At 46.6% G+C, this 20,927-nt stretch overlaps 2 protein-coding genes across 14 annotated transcripts in view; one reads left to right on the top strand and one right to left on the bottom strand.

Moving 5' to 3' along the window:
- LOC142590280 (uncharacterized) overlaps positions 1-3,593 on the top strand; it is a 153,905-nt gene extending 150,312 nt beyond the window's left edge. For both annotated transcript variants that reach the window (XR_012830065.1, XR_012830064.1), the window contains 2 exons: positions 834-1,034; positions 3,489-3,593. The gene's annotated coding sequence lies outside the window, so the exon portion shown is untranslated. The remainder of the gene's footprint in view (positions 1-833; positions 1,035-3,488) is intronic.
- LOC142590279 (uncharacterized) overlaps positions 1-20,927 on the bottom strand; it is a 147,146-nt gene that overhangs the window by 78,558 nt on the left and 47,661 nt on the right. For 7 of the 12 annotated variants that reach the window (XM_075702266.1, XM_075702264.1, XM_075702263.1 and 4 more), the window contains 2 exons: positions 19,405-19,573; positions 18,011-18,122 (listed from right to left, as the gene is read on the bottom strand). In XM_075702266.1, the coding sequence (XP_075558381.1) occupies positions 18,011-18,122; positions 19,405-19,573 (281 nt within the window). Of the gene's footprint in view, positions 1-3,611; positions 3,838-18,010; positions 18,123-19,404; positions 19,574-20,927 lie in introns of those variants that run through there. The other 5 variants (XM_075702271.1, XM_075702270.1, XR_012830061.1 and 2 more) reach the window with 4 other exon arrangements.

Genomic DNA, 20,927 nt, shown 5'->3' on the forward strand with positions numbered 1-20,927 from the left:
GAAAATGTGTTTATTGCTTTATTATTTTTAGTAGGGAAATGAAGTATTAAATTAAAACGTTGCTTTAATCGTGTGTTACCCGTCATCTGACATACATAAAGAAGAGTTCGTCTATTAAACTAATAAATGCGGTCTAACTGCAATTCTTACGTGGCTTTATGACTGTAAAATGTTAGATTTCAAACTTCAGTAATAGTCGAGTATGTCAAAAAATGAACTCCATTGCGCACCTCATAAATGAAAATAATTTCATGCCTTCTAGTCAGCTTAAAAGATAGCCGCAGAGAACTGTTTCTCGTTAGTCTTGAAAGATGGGTAAGATTGCCATAACAAGCCTTGTTGCCCATTTTTATAGGCACATCCACTAATATTCATTCAACTGGAGGGCGACCCTACTGGGCATCAACCCTACTGGGCATCATGTTTGCAGATATGATCCTGATATTATGGCTTGAGCAGTGGCACGAACAGAAATGGTGCGGGGGGCATACTGGGCACGTGCTTAGGATGTGTATCAAGTGGTGTTTGTGACACAGCAGACTAATGAGAGACATATATCATCGGACAATGTCTAATATTCTATTGATTAGTAAGAGTATTGTAACATTGATGCTCAACGAGGATGAACTGTCTGTTATTTCTCTTTTCTTTAAATCTGAAAATTAAAGTTAGTTTAGCAGTTGACTATTGCAGTCATTTAGACGTTTGGCATGCATTTCAGTAGGAAGACTAAGAGCGAAAACGTTTCTTTAGTGCAGTGACCTTATTTCTTGACTGTCTTGATCTTTTTACACCATGTATTCGTGTTGGCTTCTGTGCATGATATTTTTCAGGCCACCGCTTTATGTAACGCAAGAAGGCAGCTGCAAGGGCACAAGAATATCAAAGAGCCATCCCAGCACGGCTTCACATGCTGCAAGGGAGCGCACTGCAAAGAATCAAAATGCATTGCCGTGTAATTTGACCAGAAAACTAAAATATGGGTATATTGGTCGTACCATTTGACTGAGTGTCACCAAAACTTGCAAAATACGGTATGTCTCACGAAGATGAAAATTCTCACGTGCTCCAGGCAGTCATCATAACGTGGTAGTTTTTTGTAATGTCTCTAATGGGAAAGTCAAGTATAATTACGCACTCTGCAGACAAGCACATAGTAGCAAGTGTCATTGAAAAGTTAGAAATGTCTTTTACAGAAAAGCTGATTAGTTTTGTGGAATTAAGTGGAATTAAGGTGAATTAGAGTATTGTTAATAAAAGTCAGAACAAGTTCAATTAATGTGACATAAGGTGTAAGAAAGCGCAAGAAAGCGAAGCAAAATAAACAAGGTGAATTAAAGGTGTATAATATTGATTTAGGTTGGTAGAAATGAGAGCAAGGTAGAATGAGGTAGAAGATTGCGGAATAAGGAGGGTTAGGGTGTAATAAAATTGATTAAGGTGAATTAGGGTTGTACAAATTAGGGCAAGGTCGATTAATGCATACTACAGTGGATTATGGTTGGTACAAGTTATAGCAAGTTGGCTTAAGGTAGAGTTGTGAATGACACGTGGCAGTTTATAGCGTCAAGTATCACGGACGTAACACATTAATTAGAGAAATCATAATGCTTTCGCATTCAACTCAAGTAAGGATACTTAAGTGACTCTCAATATTTTTCGGATCCGGTCAGCTCAGTAACTGCACTACCTTGTACCTCCACCCATGTTTAAACGGTTTGAATATCTGTCCACTCACTCTAGTTGATTGAGACCCACAGTAAAAGCATCGTAAAGGAGGTGGACAACCCAGAAGACTAGACAATCGCTTGTGTCGTGTTTTGATTCGTCCTTGTTTTTCGGTGTATTCTCGCTGTATACGGGCAATTAAGCAGTGGTCATGCAGTCAAAATTGTCAGCGTTGTCAGGCCACTACGTCCGACTGGCCATTATTGTGGTTTCGCTTTGCATTATCATGGCACGCACAGTTACATCAAACACACTATTGTTCGTCTAACGTAGATAGATCAAAAAGCCGTTTTATTGAAAGGTTGCGCCATCCAGTGCTCCAAATGCGTCTATAGCCAGCAAAAAAAACTACCAATATATTTCGCATAACGTCTACGGTGCAATGTCTGAGATCTCCATATTTTTGTTGTGTTGTTGAGACTGCGTGGCTGTCGATGATAAAAAGCCGTTTTCTTGGGCTTCCTATCCCACAATGCAAAACTTTGTACATTTGGATATATTTTATCTTACCTTTATTTCATGCCGATGTACATTTAGAATTATGGCAGTGGTCCATCTCGCCCTAATCTTTTTCATTGAATTTAACGTTATGTAAAATATGGTAACATATTTGTTCCTGACATATTCAATGCCATATTGAATAAATGAAGTCATGTAAGCTCTCAATACTGATTATGCTTAGGTTTCTGAATAACCGATGCACCTTTACTAAACGAGTAATAGTTTCGCGTCGACAAAAATAGAGCCATCCGCTACCACCCCATGAGACGCAGCCACCTATTTTGGCATGCTCTAAAGTCAATCTCAATAGCTGAGGGGACATTCGTCTTCTGCGGATTGAAACATAGCCATAAATTCCTTTCAGAGGCGGGTTTACTACCATCTCAGGTGATAGGAAAACTAGTGAATGGTAGCGTGATGTGGAAATAATGAAAAATTAAATTGTTGAGAACATCAAGAATAAGACATTTATTTCTGGGTTTTTATGAGGCAATACCATAATTTATTTATAAGGCACGTCGAAGTCGGAAACTCCGAGATAATTTTGACCACCTGCTGATCTTTAATGTGGCCCCAATGCACAGGATACGGGCGTATTCGCTTTCCGCCCTCTTTCAAATGCGGCTCCGATGGCCTTCAAAAATAAGAGAGCTCTGCGGAAATCAATGTAGCATAAGGGTTATATAAGGAAACATTGTCTACTTGATATAGCAGAATTCTCCGGCAATCCCATGGATCGCAAGAATGCTACAGGGTATTTTTGAATTGCTACTAGAGAACTGCAATGAAAACGCGATGCCTTGGGAGAGTGCTTTATTGCCTATGGAACTGATTCTGATGGAAGACCGACGAGACGCTTAAGGTTTCTTGTAGACTGTGAGCTCGTGACAGTACTGTAGCTTCGGCAGGATGAACGGCTGCCGACCGGAATCATTCGAAGGTCAGTTGAATGCCCTTCTTGCCGGCCAGGTTGCTGATCAGGAGCAACCTTTTTGCCACACTCAGCCGATCAGGACTATGAAAAAATCACGCCTTCAAACAGTGTCCCTTCAAGGCATTCTTTCTTTATTTTCTTTCCATAAAAGGAGGCTATATGGCTCCTTGCTTAAGAAATGACAAGATATTCTGCGATATTCACATCTTCTAGCTTTGTAACACCGTTTGTAGTGCTGTCTGCGTGTTGTTCAGTAGTTAGCATTACTGGCATTTCTAGTTCATTTCATGTGACTATGCTTGTATCGTTCTTGCTTATGTTTCAGCACTGGAATTACCTGGACGTAATTACCTTTCACCCCACTCTTCATGGAGAAGCAATGACATTTATTGCAGCACTTTTTGCAAAGCTTGCGTTGAGCAAATAATGGAGCCAAGATGGATAATAAAGGTAGCTTTTATTCGTCCACTGCTCGTTTGTTAAAGTTAACTTTTAAACCGAACTCCAAATGACCCACCGTAAGGGTCACATGTTACTAAATTTAGGTGTTTGGAAGAAATGTGCCACCATATTACGAAGTTCCTTGCCTTGAACTAGCACATGTTTTGCAGCAACTGGGGAAGTGTCCATCGAATTTGGAGGGTCCGCAGTTAGTGAGATTGCGCTTAGGACACCTGCAAATTGTAATACACGATGGTCAATCAGCTATGCTCAGATCATCAGTAGCAGTCTATGTTTAGCGAACTGCTAGCTGATGATTTCCGCAAGCATAATAAAATATTGACATTTTCACACGCGCACTTATCTTTATCGGGCAACCACGTTTCGCCGCCTAACAAATGCAATCGCACAGCGCGGGACGCGCCTGCATGTATCCGAAGCTTCTGGAAAGTTATCGATGCTGGCTTTCTGGAAAGTTATCCGCTGGCTGTTGTCGACGAACCTTGTGTTATCTGATTTCATCGCGTGACTCGAATGGTGTAGAACTTTGTGGAAGGCATGCGGGTCCCAGCGTAAGTCTGGAACATTTGACGACTGCTGTATAAAAGCCGACGCGCTTGACCATCTGATTAGATTTCCGACGATCGCCGACCGTGTTCGCCGCTATCGTTGTGCTATAAGTGTAGCCTGTTTTTGTGGGCACAGGTTCGCCCAATAAAAGGTAGTTTTGTATTCCACCGTATTGCTCCTTTCTTCACCGTCACTACCACGGGAAATCTGGTCGAGGTGCTTGTGCGTTTATGTACCGAACGCCCCTGCAAAGTCGCGATCCAAGCCAGAAGCCCGAGGACAAAACCAACCTCGCCCAAGACCAGCGTGCTAGCTGCATACTGCAAGGACTGCCCCCAGAACACGGACTTCTACCTGAGACAACAAAGAAGATCGTGGACAAGACAACCCCAATGGCTGCCCCAGCGTCCCCCGTTATCCTACAACAACCTCGGGACACACCAACCTTCCATGGAGCAGCGACTGAAGACCCGGAATTATGGCTGGAGACCTACAAACGAAACGCGACATTCAACAACTTGGACTCCGACGACAAGCTGCGGCATGTCTACTTCGCCTTAGACGGCGCCGCCAGAAGGTGGTTTGAGAACATGGAGTCGACCTTGACAACGTGGGACCTGCTCCGTAGCGGCTTCCTGCGCACCTTTACAAGCGTCGTGCGCAAGGAAAGGGCCAAAGGTATGCTGACGCGCGAGTGCAGCTACCAAACGAGAACGTTGCCATCTTTACGGAAGAAATTAGCAGTTTGTTCCGCCACGCCTTCCCGGATATGGCCGAGGAGAAGAAAGTCCGCCTACTGATGCGTGGTGTAAAGGAGTAACTATTCGCCGGAATGGTAAGAAGCCCACCGAAGACCGTCGAAGAGTTTCTTCGTGAGGCGACAAACATTGAGAAGACACTCGAGATCCATAACCGGCAATTCGATCACCGCACGAACTCTACAAACTAGGCCGGGGTTCAATCACTAGCTACAGACGATCTACGCGAGACTATCAGAGTGGTCGTACGGGAGGAGTTGCAGAAGTTCTACCCAAGGACGTAGTCCCAAGTGGATGCAATCGCTGAAATCGTCAAAGAAGAGGTTCAGCGATCGCTTGGAGTCCCTGAGGTGCAACCACGATCACCGCAACCTCAGCCGGAAGCGATGACCTACGCCGCCGTCGCCCGACGTCAAGGTCCCCTCCACGACAACGCCAGGGTCCTGTAACGCCGCAGTTCCGTCGTCCACCGCCGCCGCCGCCAGCACGCCCACCGTCGCCCAGCGCAGCTACGCGAGGAAGACGGACATTCGGCGAGCCCCCGACCACCGCCTGCTCTACTACCGCTGCGGCGAAGCCGCCCATGTGTACCGCCGATGCCCATACCGCGACCTGGGATTGCGAGGGTTCGCCATCGATGCACCGCGCCCTCGGGAAGGTGAACGCCCTCGTGACATCGCCGACTACCTCGCCGCTACTCAGTGGAGCCCTCGACGACCGTCCCGTTCGCCGTTTCAGGCCGCTACCTGTCGCCGCAGCGCCGACCATACACTGGCCCAACCCGGGGCCGGTCAGTGAGCCCATATCCGGAAAACTAAATGCAGCAACCGATGGATGTGCGGTTGCTGTTCGTGAACTGACGAAGATCCTCCGCCGCCGACGAAGACGACGAAGAGACCATCTCGACGACATAATACCGACACGCCGCCGTCCAGACGAAGTCAGGAAGCCACGACTACACCGACGAATAACGACTTGACGACGCGACGTTCCAGCTTCCGTTCAACACGACGCAGCCGTGATCCGACGTCAAGACCTAATTGCAATGCCAGACAAAGAACCACCGACCTCGACGTGCTTCTCGACGGACACGCAGTCACCGCTTTAGTGGGCACAGCAGCCGATTACTCCGTCATGAGTGGACCCATCGCCGCGCAGTTGAAGAAAGTTAAAACTGTATGGGAAGGCCCTAAAATTCGGACCGCTGGAGGATACCTCAACACGCCGACTGGAATCTGGACGGCAAGAATAACCATTCATGACCGGACTTACCCTGCCACCTTCGTTATTCTCCAACAGTGTTCACGAGACATCATTCTCGGTATGGACTTCCTGGACCAACACGGCGCACTCTTCGACCTGATGTCGAAGACAATAACGCTGTTCGAAGATAAAGCGATGCCACCGGAGAGTCCTCGTACTCACGACACCTTGAGTGTGCTCGAAGATCAAGTGAGCATCTCGCCTCGCTCCAGCATTGTTATTTCGGTCGGCACCGAAACACCCGCTGACGTAGAAGGCGTCATTGAAGGCGACCAACGTCTACTACTAGACCATGAAATTTGCGTCGCAAGAGGGATCGCTCGATTGCGTGAAGGGAAAACTGAAGTGTTGCTGACAAACTTTAGCCGAGAGTTCAAGCACATCAACAAGGGCACAACGATCGCGTACATCGAGGTAATTCTGGAAACCAGTAACACGTTTGCCCTCTCGGATTCCACCGCATCTACCCCGACGACCCTGGTTCCCGAACCAGACTACGACATTAATCCAAGTCTCCCCGTGATTAAGCAACAGCAGCTGAGAAGTCTGCTCCGACGATACAAAGGCTCTTTTCGACGTCATCGAAGACTCGACAAACACCAGTCGCCAAGCATCGCATATTCACAGAGGAGTGCGCTCGACCACTCCGCCAGAGCCCTTACCGAGTTTCGCCGCGAGAACGTGAGGCTATAAAAGAACAAGCCGTCGAAAAGCCCGTGGGCATCCACTGTTGTCCTGGTGAAGAAAAAGGACGGAACCCTACATTTCTGCGTCGATTATAGTCGTCTGAACAAGATGACGAAGAAGGACGTATACCCCCTCCCACGGATAGACGACGCATTGGATCGGCTCTGCAACGCTAAATACTTCTCGTCGATGGACCTGAAGTCTGGCTATTGGCAAATAGAAGTCGACGAAAGAGATCGCGAAAAGACCGCCTTCATCACCCCGGACGGCCTGTACGAGTTCAAGGTTATGCCAGTTGGACTGTGCTCGGCGCCTGCAACGTTCCAGCGCGTGATGGACGCGGTTTTAGCAGGATTGAAGTGACAGACCTGTCTCGTTTAATTGGATGACGTCGTTGTCATCGCCGGAAACTTCGACGATCACCTTAGGCAGTTTGCAACAGTACTCGAGGCCATCAAGTCATCAGGGCTTACTCTGAAGCCAGAAAAGTGCGGCTTCGCTTACGATGAGCTTCTGTTCCTAGGCAATGTCATCAGCAAGTCTGGAGTCCGCCCCGACCCGCAGAAGACAGCTGTCATTGCAAAGTTCCCGCAGCCCATCGAAAAGAAGGCAGTGCGTAGATTTCTTGACATGTGTGCCTACTACAGGCGATTTGTCAAGGACTTTTCACGCATCGCTGAGCCGCTGACAAAGCTAACTAAACGTGACGTAGCGTTCAAGTGGGAAACGCCGCAGGCCGACGCATTTCAAGAATTCAAACGACGCATGCCGTCGCCGCCCGTACTTGCGCACTTCGACGAGCACACCGATACCGAAATACACACTGACGCCAGTAGCCTTGTCCTCGGTGCCGTCCTAGTCCAGAGAAAAGATGGACGTGGACACGTGATAGCTTACGCTAGCCGGTCGTTGTCAAAAGCGGAAGGCAATTATTCTACATCAGAAAAGGAATGCCTCGTCATCGTTTAGGCTACAGCAAAATATCGGATTTACCTCTATGGCAGGCTATTGATAGTGGTCAGTGACCATCACGCGTTGTGTTGGCTAGCTAACTTAAAAGACCCTTCAGGACGGCTGGCACGGTGGAGCCTCAGACTACAAGAATACGACATCACTGTAACATACAAGTCTGGACGAACACACTCAGATGCCGATTGCCTATCACGCGCCCCCACTGACCCGCCGCCGCAAGATGACGAGGATGACGATGCCTTCCTTGGCATAATAAACGCGGAAGACTTCGCCGAACAACAACGAGAGGACCCGGAGCTAAAAGCCCTAGTCGAGTATTTGGAAGGGCACACCGACGTTGTCCCTAGGGCATTTGAGCGTGGCTTATCTTCGTTCACGCTTCAAAAAACCTACTCGTGTAGAAGAACTTCTCACCAGTCCGCGCCAACTACCTTCTTGTTGTTCCGTCAGCGCTGCGTCCAGAAGTACTGCACGCCCTACATGACGAGCCGACCGCTGGGCACCTCGGTTTCTCCCGGACGCTATCGAGCATACAAGAAAGGTATTACTGGCCGCAGCTAACCGCCGATGTCGCCCGTTACGTCAAGACAAGCCTAGACTGTCAACGACGCAAGACACCACCGACAAGGCCAGCAGAAATACTACAGCCGATCAAGACTACTTACTGAACTTTTCAGCAGATTGCGATGGACTTGTTAGGACCGGGTCCGACATCAACATCCGGAAATAAGTGGATCGTCGTGGCAACGGACTAAAGCTCTACCGAAAGGCAGCGAAGCCGAAGTGGCGAAATTTTTCGTCGAGAACATCCTGCTGTGACATGGTGCTCCAGAAGTCCTCATGACCGACAGAGGAACGGCTTTTACAGCAGAGCTCACGCAAGCCATTTTGCAATACAGCCAGACTAGTCACACGAGGACAACTGCCTACCATCCGCAGACGAATGGTCTCACGGAACGCCTGAACAAGACCCTCGCCGACATGCTAGCAATGTACGTCGACGTCGAGCACAAGACGTGGGATGCGGTCCTGCCGTACGTAACATTCGCTTACAACACGGCGGTGCAAGAAACAACACAGATCACGTCATTTAAGCTGGTTTACGGCAGGAACCCGACGACGACGCTCGACGCCATGCTGCCGCACGTGACTAACGAGGAAAATCTTGACGTCGCTACCTTTATCCAGCGCGCCGAAGAAGCCCGACAGCTCGCCCACCTGCGAATCAAGAACCAGCAGCGTACCGACAGCCGACACTACAACCACCGACGACGCTTCGTCGAGTACCAGCCCGGTGACCGTGTTTGGGTTTGGACCCCTATACGCCGACGAGGACTGAGCGAGAAGCTTTTAGAAGCCGTACAACCAGCGTTACTGAACTTTGGGGCTTCGCGTAACTGACCTTTGGACTTTGTTTCTTTTCGTTGTTTTGTTATGTTTATTAGGCGTCCTTTTGTGTTTCGCTCTCATATTTGTAGCATCGGGGCGAAGCTTTCTAAGAGGGGGTATCGACACGTGCACTTATCTTTATCGGGCAACCACGTTTCGCCGCCTAACAAATGTAATCGCACAGCGCGGGACGCGCCTGCATGTATCCGAAGTTTCTGGAAAGTTATCGATGCTTCTATCCGCTGTCTGTTGTCGCCGAACCTTGTGTTATCTGATTTCATCGCGTGACTCGAATGGTGTAGAACTTTGTGGAAGGCATGTGGGTCCCAACGATTAGTCTGGGACATTCGACAACTGCTGTATAAAAGCCGACGCGCTTGACCCGCTGATTTACGACGATCGCCGACCGTGTTCGCCGCTATCGTTGTGCGATAAGTGTAGCCTGTTTTTGTGGGCACAGGTTCGCCCAATAAAAGCTAGTTTTGTATTCCACCGTATTGCTGCTTTTTTCACCGTCACTTCCACGTGCCAATATTGCATGCTAGGATGGTGGAATTTGCCTGCTTTCCTGCGCTTTTGGTGTCCTGGGAGGCCAGTTTTCCTAAAATGCGTCAAAATATTATGGTGCGCATGATAACAGACCAGCCTATCACACTGTCAGCGTGTTCCTTCTTCTATAGGTAAGCATTCTGTTATTGTGAGCGATAGGAGGGTATATATGCTGCAATTCACTGGGCCTGCCCATCTGCACTTTTTCTCCTTGTGCAAAGTCGTTGAGACTGTAACCATTTTTTTTAAATAATTGATAAGCTACGGACAGCTACGCAGATGGCTGGCAGCTACGTGCTGCACCCGCTTTGCGAGCCTTCTAATATTTTACGTGCAGAGTAGCCAACCAGGCTCTGCCCTGGTGAACCTCCCTGCTTCCCTGCTTTTCATTTCTCATTCTCTCTGTCTCTCTCATCTGTAATTTCACCATTAAGAACAAGAACATTTTCTACCGGATAGAGTTACGCCCAGACTATTTGTTCATTGCTCATGCGGAATCTTATGCTCTCAAAATCGGCAGACGAAGCGTGACACGAACAGCAACAACAACTAGATGGTTTTCGGCAGGCCGCTTGAGGGACTACATCCAATTTGGCATTGTTCGAAATGGCTCTATAGGTCTTTGAAATAATGTGTGACCTCTGAAAGGCTCTACATATGCGAAAATATATTTATTACTGTATGGACAAACTACAAGCCAAACAAATCGAAGACGTTCGATTTCCGCTAACTCTTACCACGCGTATGACACACGCCGCGTGCTCATTCATTTCCCTACAATTAAAGAGAATTCTTCGCACATTTGCCTCTTCACCAGAACAGCGGAGAGCTTGACGTATCGTCTTCATATTGAGGGTGAGATTGAGTAGTCGTCGACGGATTGTCGTTGTGCATTTTGTTCCGAAAGGAATTATATAGACACTCCAGCCGCATATTTGTCATGGCCGCGCGTCGTATCCTGTATGTGCGACTGAAAGAACGTGAGGGAAGCCGACGATCGCGGCTCCATCTGGTGCGCGCGAGGGAAGCGGAGGCAAACGCTTCACTTCACTGACTTCACTGTGCCCGTTGCGCGAAAGGTCGTGGGCTGATGGGAAGGGGAGGGAGGGGGGGCGTTTTGCTTCAGCAGCAACTGCGCATTTCGCGACTGGACGCAATGGGAACTGACGACCGTGGTTCAATCTCGTGCACCATGCAGGGAGGAAAGCATGAACGCATCGCCGGAGGTAGGAGGGGGGAGGTGCGGCTGCGACTCCGACATGAAGTGCGTACTTTGCCGTCTGCACGCGGTTGCGTGCGCAGTACCTTGAAAGGGATCTGCAGACGGCTCATACCATTGCGGGCGCCATGTTCTCGCCGCTCTTTCGCCGAAGCGATAGGCCCCACGAAGGTAACATTGCTCGCTGCGGTGGCCGCGCTTGCTCACAACAGCGCTTTGACTGCGAGTATCTACGCTCATCGAGTGTGGTGCGTTTATGTTTACTTGTGCGCGCTGACACCATGCTTGTCAAATCAATTAGTAAGCGAGTGTTTCCAAGTTTCTACGGCCGATAAAACTACTTTCCATACCTTGTATAATTTGCTATCGTAATCGATGCGTCGCCTTCCCGGCCAAACTGAGACTTTATTTCATGACGCCGTCGTGGATACAGGCTCACCGCCTCAGAGTAGTCGTCCTTCGAGTATCATTATGCCGTCATTCTCGTACTATCGTAATCATTTTACCACTCTTTTCATACCATCGCCACCATCCAGCATCGTCATCCCGTTGTTTTTTGTTGTGGATGCGGTGTCGACGAGGGCGCATGCACCAAATGGCGTGGATGTTCTTTAATAATGCTCAAGGGTGAGGGAGTGCCTGTTCAGCGTCCTTTCTGACTAAGAATAGTTCCCAGCTTTGTTTTCAAATATCTGCGAATTCTCCACACAGATGTTTTCTTTTCTTTAGGGTACAATGCTTATTTAGCGTCATGTGGGTTATGGAATGAAAACAGTTCAAGAAGGAAACATTCTCGAACGAGCGCGGGCGCGCTCAAAAAGTTCTCGTGTACGCCAAGCTCCAAGACAACGGGCAGCCAATGTCATGGTGGCCTATTGTCCGGCTTTTTATGCTGGAGCTTCAACAGGTCTTCAGTGGGTGCATTCTCTTTGGGGGAGTAGTTTTGCATTTAATAAATATTTTAGCGCTAGAAATCAGTGTGAGTCGCAAAAGTGTCGCGCATACCTATTGGCGGCATTTGGTCAGCGTCGGCAAAGATTGTGGCCTCTGAGAATCCTTGTTTTTGGTACACTCTGTAATTACGTTTATTTTTTGCGCTCCGGTGTAGATTGCACTTTGCGCTCAGCTGACCATTCTGAGGGAGATTTTTGGCTAAATAATACTTTCAAATAATGGCTTGATGCTTTTGAAGCTCCTTTGTTATTTGGTGACTTCTGACTGCCTGTAATTTTGTCCTGTAATATTGGCGAGTGTGTGTGGCACTAGTGAATGACACCACGCCACAAATTATTGGGATGCATCTTGGAAAAATAAATAAATTCGACAGAGGAAGGTTTTATGACACTTTCCCAATGAAGACAGGGGACATCTTCAGCGGTATCTTGAAAACTCGCTAGCCCGTTCAGTGATTAGTGCGTAAACAATCTAACAAGAAGAGTAGAAGATTGAGGAGGCCTTGTTTGAGTTAGGCCGTTTCCAAGGTGAGTCCTAGGGCTTCATTTGTCACAGGCTACTTTGAATGGTAACTGGGCCATTTAATAAATATCTAAAACTATCACGACTCTTCTGCAAGACGTACTCACCCCTTGGTACCTGCAAGCCCAACGCCACCGTGCAATGCAGTCAATGTATTGGCATAAAAAGCCAGAAGTGCTTGTCGCTGACATGCTCCTCTAGTTCAAATATGACCTTCTTCTACATTATTAGTCGTTCATTTTTCGCTGTTGTTGTTTTCCCAGTCACACAAGATGTACACTCATTTATCGCAGGAACCGTAGCCGCTGTTCGCTAGTTGACGCAGACATACTATGTTTTCACGAGTCTACTAGGTAACGGTACGCTCCTTTTTTGCTACTTTCTCAACGAAGGAATGAAATACTTTTATATCTTGAACAGCACTCCCTCACGAGAGCCATAGTCAGATTGTGCTCGCTAATTATTGAAGAAATGCAAGGAGAGATGGCTCGAAGAAAATGTTTCAATCACAGAATAGACCACACTACAGGGCATCTCAGGAATTCTTAAAGGGCGGTATATGTCACAAAAGAATATACAGTATGGCTGCGAAAAGTAAGAATCGCCAAACAATAAATGTTCGCACACCAAGTCTGCGTGTAGTCTGCTTAACAGAAACCATAAGCCACCGCTACAGAAACTTCGCTAATGACGAAGGGGCGGAACAAAAATTACAAACTTGTGAGCATCGTGCTCCACAACAGCTCGAAAATATTCCCTGGAAAGAATAAACCTCGCAACTTATAAGCTATACACCTCGTTATTGGTGCGTAGGCTCTTGTTTTCCATAGAAACTCCAACAAAACCAACGAAATGACAGGCAACGAAAACCGGTGCTGCCAGCCAGTGACACTAAACCCTTATATTCGACATCCTCTTACCAATGCGGCGGATTGAAGAGGATATCGGGAAGAGGACCTTCCTCCGTACACACTGGTAATAACGATGTGCTAGATTGTTGTTAGGTTTTAGACTAGTGATATTTTTTGCTATTTCTGAGAATTTTGTTTGGTCTTCTTTAGTATTTATGCCAGTTGTTTGAGCTTAGCGTAGAGTATGTGAACCAAACAGCAGATTCAGAGGCGCACGTGATTGTTGGTTTGAAAGGAGTGAGATTAGAGTGTTTTCATTTGTGCAACAGGGTGTCCTGCTGTCTAATTTTTGGGGGACATGCCTTATTGCAAGCTCTTGCGCCGGAGAAAATTTTGTTCAAATGCACGGAGAAGTTGATTTAGCAACCATATACGTTTGCTTTGAAGCATATAAACAAATTGTTTTGCAAGCGTTTCTAATTGACACATAACATTAAGAGCGTAGGGAACTTGCTGGCAATTACTAGCGGGAGAGACACAACGCATCATTACTGCTCATGAAGGCAAGATTCGGAACATACAAATTGAAGACAGGAAGAAAAGAAAGGAAGAGGGAAGTACAACAGATTAGAAAACTAAAGGAAACCCATGACAAAGAAATAGACTTCAGTATTGGGGCAAAACATTAGTGCATTTCCCACTACTACTGAAACTCTAAAAATAGTTGAGGTAATGCTCAAGGTCTTGTCAGCCACCGAGAAATATGGGAGCAAAAGAAATAGTCAAGATATTCAAGATATGTGGGGTCAGGGGATTGTGTATCTGCAATTCATGTTTTAAGGAGAACAGTTTTGGCAACATCATTACTTCTAGGAAGATTACTCATAAAGAAATAGTGAAGTGGTCACCAGTAAGGTTCGGTCAAAATCAAGAAGAAACTACGTTGCTGTTTGATTTGTTTTTGTCAGGAAATATTTTTACCCTTAAATGTTTGTCAAAAGTGCCTCATCAAGCATGACAGGTAGGATCTCGTACTATGCTCGCACGCAGTGCGTCACAATTATGCCAATGAAACGTATTAGGGCACAACTGTCCCACATTCTTTTAACACACTTCAACACTTGAGATTTCATGCCTTAGTCAGCAACACAACGAAAGTATGCACATTGAGTATCCTATGAATATATTGCCCGTACATAACCTAAATTAGTATTTACGGTTTTCATAATGCGTGCCTTCTACGCTTGTAATATCAGCACCCTTGTCTGATGCCCTTAAATTGCAATATCAAATAGTCACACACTTGAGAGGAACTGGTACCGTCACTCTCAGTGACGCTCAACTCCCTAAGATGCTAGTGTACATTCGCTGCCCACACTAACAGACCCGCTTGGGCTGCGGTCCAAGTAATTGACGTCACGTGGCCTGCGCAATGTTCCATAAAGAACATGCGAAGGCGAGGCGAAAAGACTTGTGGCCTGATGCGCACGATGTTCCCGTGCACCCACTGCTGGTCTTAGGGTGTTTCGGAGGCGTGCATAATGGCAACGTTTAAGGAAACGGTAGCCCGAACCATTCAGTTGCGGAAAAGCCCGTACGTTCGTCACGAGCGCTGCTGCTGATCACTTCATGCTTGTGACGATCAGTGCTCACTGCCACCATGTCATCTCTCTTAATGGGCATACAAACACGTGCCACAAAGCACATTCACGTGATCGGCACTCCTTGGGAACTTCCTGGCTTATGTGCAAAAATAGACAACTTGGGTCATTCATAGTATGCAATGGGTTGGGTGCGACTGGATACATGTGTTGAGCGCGAGAGGGAAAATATGTGGATCCCACGCACTGTGAGGATCAATGTTCTCGAAGCTTTGTATGTTGTTTTCATTGATTGACGATAATTAGCGGGGGATATTGGCGGCGAATGTGCATTTATTTCACCATTAGGTTGAATACGACAGTGCTGAGTTGATGTTAAACGTTATCTTGTATGCACCGCTGCTCTTTGCATATTGCACAGAGCACGCACGGAAACGTCTCTGCTTGAGGCCTTGTTGTGCGTCCTTGTTCATAATCTTCGAGTGAGTTGAGTAATATCATTGCCTGACATGGCAAGTCGCATCATGGCAGAAGTGTTAAACTTTATTAGAAATATGGGGAGGTAAGTAATTCAATTAGGGACGAAAATGTCGCTCCAGCACTCCGATGAAGAAGAGAAGAATGCGAGTGTAAATGAGCGTTTTTGTCAAGGCGCAGTAAAAAAGAAGTCGCAGTTGCGCTCGGTATCAAAAAGGCAACCTTCAACTCTCCCTCCTGCGGTCGACGACCCCTGTTTTTGACATTGCCACAATGTTATAAAATTGTATGTATTGTAAGGTGGCTAAACAAGCCAGAACGTTACACGATACATAGGCAGGCCTGTTGCTGAAGCGTCGGGCACCGAGCAAGGCGTGGACCATGGGCCTGAAGCGCACGCCTGTATTCTTCGCGACAAATTCCCCACGGAAAACAGGGCGCCATCCTAGCCACTCCAGGGAAGGAAAGGATGCCCATCTTGTAGTATGGTTTGAGTTGCTGCACGTGTACCGTCTCACTTCAAAGGCGCCTTACGTCAACGGATAGCGTGAGAGGCTCGACAAGGTAATAGACAAGAGACGTCTGTTGCACGACGCGGTGGGGCACGTGGTACTTGGCTAGGTGTTTAGAGGAAATACCGGAAGTGGTCGAAGGTATCCAGAGCGAGAATAAAGAGTTGAACTGATATGAACCGGTAGGCCGTTCATCATCGCGACGGAAGTTTTGCTGACATTGGTCGTCAGGGGCATAGGCGCGGCTTATCTGGCGGCATTCCTCGACGTATCTGGATGCTACAGACAATGAACCATCCCCTCGGATGGACCACGTCAGTAGGGGAGAATAGTGTCGAAGGTGCAGGATGGTTACCAGCGATATACGAAAAACCATGGGGAAGAGCCCGTCATGGTATGAGACGATGTTTCATGCGTAGGTCACATGGTAAAACAAGGTTCCATTCCAGTTGATGTGGTCGGATGCAATTTACCTGGAGAGAATATTACCCAAAGTACAATTGAATCGCTCAGTCATGCAGCTGGCCTGCGGCTGATAGGCAGTAGTGGTAAGACGGAGAGTACGGCATGCAGTAAGTCGCGCGTTAACTACCTCAGAAAGGAAGAGACTTCCGTCCTCTGTCACTGAGAAGTTGCCGGGTCCCACCATGGCAAAGTAAAAATTGTTGCAAGAGGAAGGTAACAATGTCGCTGGCTGTGGCGGTTCTTAGGGCAGCTGCTTCTGCATAACACGTAAAGGAATCTACGGCAACAACAATCCGGGGTAGAGGGTCGTAGAAGTCGATGCCTACGTGTTCGAAAGATCGAGAGGAGCAAGGGATTGGCTGTAAGGGACCACAAAGACGACGAGCAGCAGACTTGCGGCGTTGGCATTCTGAACATCAGCGGATGTACTTCAGGAGAAAAGTACATCCCGTGCCACTAAATGCGGAAGCGGAGCCTGGTGTACGTTTTATAGACGCCAGCGTGGGTGCATTGTGAGTCTGCATGGAAAGCGGAGCACTTATCTGCGCGGAACTGGCGAGCGACGATGAACAACCACTTTCGATCGTTTGAAGCCTAGTTGCGGCGATAGAGCAGTCCATCTCGTACCGCAAAGTGAGAATATTGACGGCGCACAACACGGAAAGGGTGACTTCCCGGTGAGTCAGAAAGGCAATCCAAAAGATCCGCAATCCCCGAATCTGCGCTGCTCCGCAGCCATATCGATGAGCGCTGGTGACTAAAACACCGAGTGCATAGCAGAAAGGTAAGTTGTGGCACTTTATGAGGGGGAGCGAGATAGAGCGTCCGCGTCGGTGTGTTTGCGGCCAGATCGATAAGCAACATGCATCTCGAAGTCTTGTAAATGGAGGGCCCAGCGGGCGAGGAGTCCTGATGGGTCTTTCAATGTCAACAGCCAATATAGGGCGTGATGGTCCGTAACGACGTAACACTTTCATGGTGCTGCTAGCACTTTGAACTTGAAGGTTATATGTGATAGTTCTTTTTGGTCTTACTACAAATGTTTGTGTATTAAAACTTCGCAGCATGCCTGGCCTTCAGTACTCCTTCTCTCTTAGAAAAACATTGCACGGCAATGATAGGCTGGCTTGTATAAACAAAGAATCAAACCAGATAGAATAATATTACTAAATGCAATTAAAGTTGTAACGCGCTTATGCATAGTTCACATGGCATTCGCACAAAATAGTGTCACTTAGGGTGGCAGAGCTGTCAACTGCGGTTAACCTGAATTTCAAGGAAGCATAGTGAGGTGCTCAATAGTTACCAATGAAAAAGGGAAGTAATAGCAAATGAAAAATGAAGTCACTCGGTTTTATGTGTGAAATGCACGTATATGAGGAGTGGCGTAGCGGCGTACACGGGAATAATTTTTACCTCCTAGGATTCTTCACCGTGCACTCAACGCGAAGTACACGAATGTTTTTGCATTTCGCCCTCCTCTAAATGCGGCATTGAAGTACGCTAATTGATCTCGCGCGCTGTAGCTTAGCAGCGTAAAGCCGAAGTCACTATGTCACCACCGAGCGTAATGTAATAAGTTTACATAACTATTAGTGAGACACACATGAGACTTACGTGTACAAAAAGAGGGTTCCATTCCCATCGCACTCCACCTTCTGGCAAGGTGTAGTGGTGTAAACCGTGTGGTCCCGTGAGAGCCGCGAACCGTTATAATAGCAGCCATCTCCTTTGTGTGACATAATGAAAATACAAGCACCAGCATTACATGTCGGGATGTTGCTGTTCACATTATGATAAGAAAGCTGTGGTCTATATCTCTAATAATAAATATACAATTCCAGCAATTCTACATATTGAATTATTTCATATTAGCACACAGGTATGGAATATGGTATATTTTCGTGTAATAGTAATAAATATAATATACACGTGTCGCATGACCTTTCATGGATAAAGATTTATTATGCAATTGATGCGCTAAGGCCTCTTTACTTTGCAAGAGAGTTTACACTGCACCGCGTCTAAAAGGAAAGAGAGACGACGTTAAACCTAAAATATTCGCGCTGTTGTTAAATTCTCCACTCAAGACAATAGTGCAAGTTAGATTCGCCGCTAATCTTAATGACCATTCATTGAAACGACACTTCAGAAGCCGAAACTTCTTATAGCACACGCGTTACCAAAAGCAGCGCTGTGTAAACGTGTCAACTGGCCGAGAACGTTGCAAACATGACGCGCTGGTGCGCACAGACAAATAAAAACATTTTTGCTTATACATTCTTGTAGTGCGTTGGCATTTGGCGCCATTCTGGCGGCATTCTGGAGACATTTTTGCGGCATTCGACAACAGTAGGAGATCTTGAAAAAATTAAGAAATAATTTCATGTAGTCAAGACAGCAAAGTACACTTATGCGAATCTGAGCAAATCATTTAAAGGGTATATGCATTCCAAGATTTAACCAAGATTTATAAAATGCAAATGCCATGTTAATCGATCATATAAGTGTAATATTGTTTGCCGTCCCTTGGAGATACCCGGATATTTTTTTTTAATCCGTGTGATTACTAAATTAGTCCTGTTTAATTAACCAACTTCTCTAAAATTATAGTTAGATGAAGCATCTCAATGATAACATTGTATATCAAACGAAAAATTCCCAATACTGCTTTCTGTTACTCAATACGCGCTACATAGAAGAGTTTTTCCGAGCGTGAAAGAGGTCCGCGATTAGACCCAAAATTGGCGCGCGACTGCACGCTCGAGGCGCTTTCGTGTGTCGTGAAAGGCACTTTACACTTTGCCAGGCATAGCAGTTTTCATCGCTGTTGGAAACTGCGCCAAAAGAAGTGCGCCAAAAGCCCCTTTTCACTTTTTATATTGCTGTGTCGGTGTGTGCTGCCTCGTTGTATACCTTTCATCTTGATACATAGTTTAAAATTTTCTTAAAACTGAACAGAACCTCCTGAAAAATTTTGTAGTATTGCTTTGAGTTCGCCCATTACATACCTTTCAAAACATTATTCCTCCAACAATTCCTAGCGAAATGTTTGCATACCACAGGTGAAGTGAAGGTTTTCTTGCAGTGGTCTCTAAACCATAAGGGCTTATCATCATGGTCGACACATTTAGGAACAATCTCAGCTAAAGTATATGTCTTATGGAGTATGATTTCACCCTGAAAATGCGTAAATGTAGTTCTGAAGCCATTGCTTAAATTACAGCTACTGTCGTCTAAATGGTAATTTGTCACCAAGTTTGTCAATGCACTCTTGTTACGTATATAGCATTACAGTGACTCAGCGAGTCGAGGAATTTTCACCATTAAAATGACCCTGGAAGATTATCTTTTCTCAGAATTGAACTTTCAAGGCGTTCGAAAAAGTCACAGCGATCCGTTTCAGCATTTGGTGCTTACACGCCAAAGGGTACTAGAACATACAAAATAATGTGTACTACCATAAACCACCCCTAGTGTATATATATAGACCTCCTTGCACGCTAACAAGGCTGCCAATACGTACACAATCTATAGCCACCAAACGGTTGGCTTTTTCTTCAGTTTCTACATTTCTCTCTTTCGCCACACTTTAATCGAAACCACTTTCAGGCAGAAGTCTATCGAACTGACATTGGCGTCATAGCGCCCCTAGATTTTAACATTCGGCCTGGCTACAATGAGGTATGTCCTAATTTGAACCACCATTGCTTTGCGATAGGAAAATTTAGCTTCATTTCGTGGCCCTGAATCTAGCACAACTGCAGGCTTCGTATGTCGTGCCATTTACGTGCATGTCGGTTGCCTCCTATTGTTCTGTAGAGTTGTTTCTCAGCCTAAATACACTGCTCAGTACACTTACAGAAGCTGACGACACCCACTGCATCACTAAAACATCCTACCTGGCACAGTCGTGTGGCTGCAGCTTTGGCTTCGGAACCTGCCACTTATCGGCTGAGAGGTTCTGACGGGCTGCGAGAGTCGCTCACATTGGTATTCTCATGAGCGTTGCTTTTGGGAACGGTTCCCCACCGCACATTGCGCTTCGCATTTTTTTCACGTGTGTGGTTTCCTCATGAGGGCGCTTAATGGTTTGAGTATGGGTGAGGCGTAAACTGGTATATGGCCATGGGAATTGCCATATGCTTGGCGCTTCCGGTTCAACAGATGTCGGCTTTGGCGCATAATTCTCCATTAGTGCGGCCGGTCGCGCTTGCTATCTGTGCGCCTTGGTCTCAAGCTACCGACCACGCTGCTAGGTTCTAGAGCTTGCGATTGCCGCATTGATGACTTACCAGGAAGAATTCAGCGTAGGCATTCATTTAAAATAATTTGTTAACCGAATCGATTGAGCACGTCAATTAGCTATGTGTGCGGTGGAATTTTCGTGATTATCTTGAATGGCGAGTCATATTTTCTTGTTCTCAAGGGAATTGTGTTCGTGCCAAGGACACTTTTTTGCTTGTTTGTTTTATTTTAATTTGACAAGGACGGTTCAAACATGGGTGGTTTCGTTATGGAGGTTCTGCAGGCA

This window comes from Dermacentor variabilis, chromosome 8 (assembly GCF_050947875.1).
Source record: "Dermacentor variabilis isolate Ectoservices chromosome 8, ASM5094787v1, whole genome shotgun sequence".
Taxonomy (NCBI): domain Eukaryota; kingdom Metazoa; phylum Arthropoda; class Arachnida; order Ixodida; family Ixodidae; genus Dermacentor; species Dermacentor variabilis.